The 6,707-nt window shown below is 47.3% G+C and overlaps 1 protein-coding gene across 1 annotated transcript; it reads right to left on the bottom strand.

Annotated features, from left to right (window-relative positions):
- Positions 1-4,020: 4,020 nt before the first annotated feature.
- Positions 4,021-4,992, bottom strand: LOC112818899 (olfactory receptor 2AT4). The gene has a single exon (XM_025865979.2). The coding sequence runs from the start codon at positions 4,990-4,992 to the stop codon at positions 4,021-4,023; it is 972 nt and encodes a 323-aa protein (XP_025721764.1).
- Positions 4,993-6,707: the final 1,715 nt, after the last annotated feature.

Raw genomic sequence — 6,707 nt, 5'->3', positions numbered from 1 at the left:
CACAGCCACCAGCATCAGGGCGTTTCCCAGCAGGATGAGCAGGTAGAGGAGGAGAAAGACAAAGAAGATAGGAAGAAAGAGGGATTTGGGCAGAGAAGGAATGCCCACCAGGTAGAAGGTGGTTGAGGAGTCCTCTGATCCATTACAGGCTATGGTCTCCATGGTGGGTTAATCTGGATGCCCAGGAAGTAGGTAGTGGAAACATCTGGGAGCCAAGCACATCTGGAAATCAGAATAATCAGTGATTCTGCAATGATAATTATGTGATGGTCACTGTATAATTAAGGTAACCCTCTTTTCTTTTATAATCAAGTACGGAAAAAGTATCTACAATATGCAACCATATGTTCTATGCTGGGTATATAGTAGACAGTTGAACAAGACAGAGACAGTCCCTAACTTCATGGAGCTCATTCTAGTGGAAGAAAGAGACATTAAGCAATGAATCACAATTATTTAATTACTGTTGTGTTAAGTGTTATGGAAGAATTCTGCTGTTCCTCTTTCCCATGTCCCATATAATCCTTTCTAGGGATATCAGATCTCTTAAACCATGCCCCTAAGCTCCTTTCCTTTTTGGCATTTGCTTTAAGTTTTTAGAAAAGTGATATCCTTGTCACCAAGTTGCTAGGGAGGGCTGATTCCTCCAAGGTTTATAGCAACATACTGTCTTCCCACCATAATTATTAACTAGGGAATGGCTCCTTTCTCTCCTGTCTGCCTGGTACACTGGTTCTGCCTGTCTCCACCTAAGCTGAGGACTCCAGATCCTGTCTCTGGGTGTGGAGCTCTTTGTTAGGTTACAGTGAAAGGAGTGACACTGAAAATGCTCTTGATGGGAAGAATCATTCCTGACTGGAGTCAGAACTGATAGTGGATTCTCCCACAATTGGCAGCAACAAAGAATCCAAGACAGTATCTGTGTGACTCCATCGGGCGTAGCTTCCTACTGGCTGCCACAGCTCAGCAGACGCTCCTGTTTACCCATTGCATGCCCCCCACCCAGCGGGCAGAACTTGTCATGTGACCTGGGAGGCGTTGACCATAGAGAGAAACTGGCTCACAGTAGCTGCTCAAAGGTGAAAGAACCCCTCCCAGAGGAACCAGAAGGGATTCTGGGTTTTCAACCCACAGATCTGGGGGGGTTTGAGCTGAGGGAAATACTGATTCACCCTCCATTTTGGATTTGTCCCTTGGATGAAGGGCCCCAAGAAATCCATGTTGATACTGGTATTCCCGTCTCATTGATCCTGGTGACTCCATGATTTTCCTGGAGTCACCTCCAATTTCTCTCTCTTCTCACAACACCTCTTATGTGGAAGACCAGCAATGTAAAAACTGGAAAAAAGTTCTTATTTTCAAGTCCTACAACTTTCTCCCCAAAAGCCAGAGAGACAGTGAGCATAGAGGCTTGGGGCACCTGAGCGACTCAGTCGATTAAGTGTCTGACCCTTGGTGGTGATCTCAGGGTCGTGGGATTGAGCCCCCTGTTGGGCTCCATGCTCAGGAAGGAATCTGCTTGAAGATTCTCTCCCTCTTCCCCTCCCTCCCCTCTCTCTGTCTCTCTCAAATAAATAAATAAATCTTTTAAAAAAAGAGAGAGAAAGAAAGAAAAGAAAAGAAAGAAAGGGTAGGGGCTTTCCCAGGTGCCACAGGCAAGAGCCCCCACTAGAACTCAGGTCTTTGTTTCTCAAAACAGGGCTCTTTCTTCTATGCTTTGTTTCCTAGAGGATCCAGAAGTTCAAGTTTCCAGGGGAAAACTTCAGGAGAAAATACTAGGACCAAGGTTTTCTATTTCCCTTTCTGGTTTTTATTTTCGTTGATAACATCAGACAAATCTATATTTCACATTTTTATCTGAGTCTCTATCTGGTGAGTGCTGAAACAAGATGTGGTATCTGCCAATTCAAAAATTCCTTTGAAATGTTCCAGAAGTCAGACCCAAGGACCTAGCCAAAGAATGAAAGTTCTCTGTCCCAAATTGAGAGACTTATCCCTTAGTATCTGAACCCCATCCTGAGATGTTGGGCCACTGGGATGTTCTCACACCTGAGGGGATGCAAACTGTGCTACCAAGGGCATTTCTGCCCTCAGAGAGGCCAATGTGGCTGACAGTCCCAGGTGAGGCAGAGTGAGGCATCTGAGAGGCAGAAACACAAAGGGTCAAGGCCAAGGGTCCACCTGCGTGGACAGGTGCACATGGCGATGGACCATCCAACAGTCAACCACACAATGTGCTGGCTGACCAGTGAAGCAGGGGCACCAGAAAAAATTTCTGAAAGAATTTCGCATTTGGTATTTCAAAGCATCGTCCAACTGTCCCATCCTAGGAAATAGCCGAGTTTGGCTGGATCTTCTTACACTTAATTTACAGGTTAGGGTTCTTGTTTTACTCTGAATTACCTAGTACATGTGAACGATGCAGTCCTGTGCTTCGGGCCCGAAGGGTGCTGTTTCCCAGGGCACAGAACGTGCCACCATAACTGGCAAGGGTGCTCCCTGTCTGGATTGTCCACCAGCCAGTTACACAGCCAGACAGAAGAACTGGTCCCTGAATGTACAACCTGACGCCATGCTTCACATCTATCACCCCCTCTCATCATCCAAGCCTGCCAGGGAGTGCTTATGCCCTTCAGCCAGCGAGAATCTGAGGGTCCGTCCAAGGCCACGGCCGGTGAGGGGGAGAGCAGAAGGTGTTCTGGAGCCAGGCTCCTGCGAAGGCCTGAGCCCCGCCTGGCAACCAAGAGTGCTGGCTCCTGGACCAGCTCTGCCACTCGCCTGCTGTGACTTTGGGTCCCTGAGCCTTGGTTTTCTCATCTGGGCAGTGAGGGCTTTGGAAGAAAAGATCTCTGGGGGGTGTCCAATTCAATGAGCTCTTTTCTGAGGGTCCCCTCTGTGGTTGACAGATCGGATGTCACAATGGTCCACACCCAAAGGGAGAGGGTGAGGACTATCTGGCCTAGTGAGCCCCTGCTGCCAGCCACATTCTCTCCCTTCATCTTGTCATGTGGACCTTAGTGGTCAAGTGTGTGGCTTGTGTGTCAGAAAGGCCCTGATTCCAATCCCAGCTCCTACTTTCAGCGGTGTGACCTTGGGCAAGTCACTTCCCCCTCCTGGGGCTCATTTCTGTCATCAGTGACCTCCTGAGTTGTTGTGATCCTTATGGAGAGACATAATGCTTAGCTTAGACAACGCTTACATGCGAGCCTGGCCACAAGGCTCAGAGCTTGCTAGTGTGTCTGCCAGTGACAAAGCCTTGCTTTGCTGGGGGAAAGGCTTGGCCAAGATGATGTGAATCCCACCCAGAGGTGCAACTTGTCCAGATCTGCCAGGATATGTGGTCTAAGATCCCACAGCCCGTGTATGCACGGTCAACCTGAATCCTGGTTGCCTGCATCTTGTGCGCCCAATCTGTCTTCCTGATCCCTGGTCCTGGCTTATAGGTCCTGGCCACTCTGTCCTGTTTCCCCACCCCAGCATTCTCTGCCTGTCTTGGGGCACTGTTTCCCTAGCCCTACTCACCTGTTAAACCTGGTCCACACTGGTGTCTCCTATGGCATCTCCATGCAAGGCCTTCTCGGTGCTGAGCCATGACCCACTAAACCCTCAGCCCTTTCCTTTCAGGCAGGTCTCCTAGGGTAATTTCTTTCAAGATGGTACTCCTATGGGAACTGTACCCACCATCCCTCAGAGATCAACTCCCTGGCATTTCTTAGGACTTATATGGGGGAGGGTAGGATTTGTCCCTAGACTTTGCTGACAGTGAGAAGAGCATCATTAACAGCTCTCAAGAGCTCAGCACTTTATGCCAGTGGTGTATACTTTATTTTCATGAGAAGTCTGACTGAAATCCATGGATGGATCATCTTTATCTGACTTTGCCTGTTGGAACTATCTGCTCAGTTGAATTCTCTTTTACCATTCTATATTCATTAATTTATTTGTTCAACAATATTTACTGAGCTCCTAATCTGTCCTGGGCACCTTTATTTTGTGTCCTGAGTGCAGAATTAGCTGCATCTAAAGCTCAAGGGCTCTTATCCAAGACTGGGTCTTGAGATATGTGATTTTGGTGATGGCTGCCTTGACTTCCTTGTTTCTCAACGTGTAGATGAGAGGGTTGAGGATTGGTGTGAGGATAGCATATGCCACATTGCCCATGATGTGGAAGTCGAGGGGCAGGTCAGCCCTGTAGGCCACATAGGCTATGGCAATGGATGAATAGTAGGTGCCAACCACCAGGAGGTGGGAGCCGCAGGTGGAGAAGGCTTTTGAGCGTCCTTCTCGGGAGCTGATGCGAAGCACTGAAGCCAGGATGTGGGCATAGGAGAGAAGCACCAGGAGAAGGGGCAGGAAGGATACCACCATGGCGATGCAGAAGCCCATGAAGGTCTGGGGCGTGGTGTCAGAGCAGGAGGCCTGAACCAGAGCCAGGTGGTCACAGAAACAATGGTAGATATGAGCAATGTTGTTATACGCCATCTGGGAGGTCTTCACCACTGCGGGGATGGGCAGGAGGAGAGCGATAAACCAGGCATAGGCTGCCAGGGCAGCATTGGTCTGTGGGGTCATGTGGACAGGGTAGTGCAGGGGGCGGCAGATAGCCACATAGCGGTCATAGGCCATGACCACCAGGATGAAAGCTTCTGAACACGTGAAGCTTTGGAAGAGGTACATTTGCAATAAGCAGGCAGGGAAGCTGAGGAAGTGGTCTCCAAGCAGGAACAGGGACAGCATCTTGGGGACAGTGGTTGTGGTGAAGAGAATGTCCAGAGTGGAGAGGTTGATCAGGAAGAAGTACATGGGCTTGTGGAGGCTGGACTCTGCCACCACAGCCACCAGGATCAGGGCATTTCCCAGCAGGATGAGCAGGTAGAGGAGGAGGAAAATAAAGAACACGGGGAGGAAGAAGCTCTCTGGCAGAGAGGGGATTCCCACCAGGTAGAAGACTGGTGATCCATCCACTGATCCATTACAGGTTGTGGCCCCCATAGTGAGGCAGAGCTGGATTTCTGGGAGATAGGCAGCTGGAACATCTGGACACTGAAGATATCTGAAAACCATAGAAACAAAGGATTCTGGAATGAGATTTGTAATGTTTATAGTTAATACAAGCACAATTATTTACAGCCAAGTCTATAAGACTGATTGTAGGTTATGGTATTTATTGATTTCTACCATGTGAATCCAAAATTCCTACCTTTCTTCTTTGGTCAAATATTAATTAGTAGTTAATAGTAACCTACCAAATGGAAGTCATTATGCTGTGTTTATGTGATACAGTGATGAAAGAAAGAAGGCAGGCAAAATTCTTATCTTAGAGTTTACATCTTACTGGAAAAGTCAGATCTTAACAGTTGATTCTTGAATTATAATTGTGAAAAGTGCTTCGAAAGATTTCTTCTGGTCTTCGTCTTAGGTCCCATGTTATCTAGTTTGGGATGTCAGTTCTCTCAAATCAAGTCCTAAAGCTTGTGTTTCTACTTCTGCACTCACTCAAAGTTCTACCATCTTGCTACCATCTTGTAAGGGCTGCTTTCTCCAAGGCTTTCTGCGACCTGCTGCTGCTCACATACTTACTAAACCTATCTCTTGCTCATATGCCTTGAGTAGCGGTTCTTCCATATACCTCTTTAGCTACATGTCTGGACTTCTACTCCTGTGTGGGATGTAATAGGTCATGGTAGCCCAACACTTGTACTGCAACAACTAGGAAAACCTGGATAAATTACACAAATTACATTTTTTAATAAATTGGAGAAATATGGCTGCAATGAGTATGAAATGAATTGGAACTCCAGAGAGGGGGTACTCTCCAAAGTCAACTGCCAATCACTAGCTCTTATCTTTTCTGGGAATATTTGATTTGGGGACCATTGTGTGGCTTGGACTTGGCCCAGGCAGAGGGACACAGATTAGGGAAGGAAAAAACAGCAATGCTTTTTGGCAGTCAAAAAGGGTTTGCAAAGCTGGTGCAGCCACTCTGGAAAACAGTATGGAGGTTCTTCAAAGAGTTGAAAATAGAGCTACCCTATGATCCAGCAATTGCACTACTGGGTATTTACCCCAAAGATACAAATGTAGGGATCCGAAGGGGTATGTGCACCCCGATGTTTATAGCAGCAATGTCCACAATAGCCAAATTGTGGAAAGAGCCAAGATGTCCATCAACAGACGAATGGATAAAGAAGATGTGGTATATATATACCATGGAATATTATGCAGCCATCAGAAAGAATGAAATCTTGCCATTTGCAAAGACATGGATGGAACTGGAGGGTATTATGCTGAGCGAAATAAGTCAAGCAGAGAAAGACGTGTATCATATGACCTCACTGATATGAGGAATTCTTAATCTCAGGAAACAAAGTGAGGGTTGCTGGAGTGGTGGGGGATGGGAGGGATGGGGTGGCTGGGTGATAGACACTGGGGAGGGTATGTGCTACGGTGAGTGCTGTGAATTGTGCAAGACTGTTGAATCACAGATCTGTACCTCTGAAGCAAATAATACATTATATGTTAAAAAAAAGAAGAAGAAGAAGATAGCAGGAGGGGAAGAATGAAGGGGGGGAATCGGAGGGGGAGACGAACGATGAGAGACGATGGACTCTGAAAAACAAACTGAGGGTTCTAGAGGGGAGGGGGTGGGGGGATGGGTTAGCCTGGTGATGGGTATTAAAGAGGGCACGCACTGAATGGAGGACTGG

Source organism: Callorhinus ursinus, unplaced genomic scaffold (assembly GCF_003265705.2).
Source record: "Callorhinus ursinus isolate GAN/ISIS: 27379988/994484 unplaced genomic scaffold, GSC_fseal_2.0 scaffold606, whole genome shotgun sequence".
NCBI classification, from domain to species: domain Eukaryota; kingdom Metazoa; phylum Chordata; class Mammalia; order Carnivora; family Otariidae; genus Callorhinus; species Callorhinus ursinus.
Note: the sequence above shows the minus strand (reverse complement) of the source record. Positions and strands in the feature narration are given on the sequence as shown.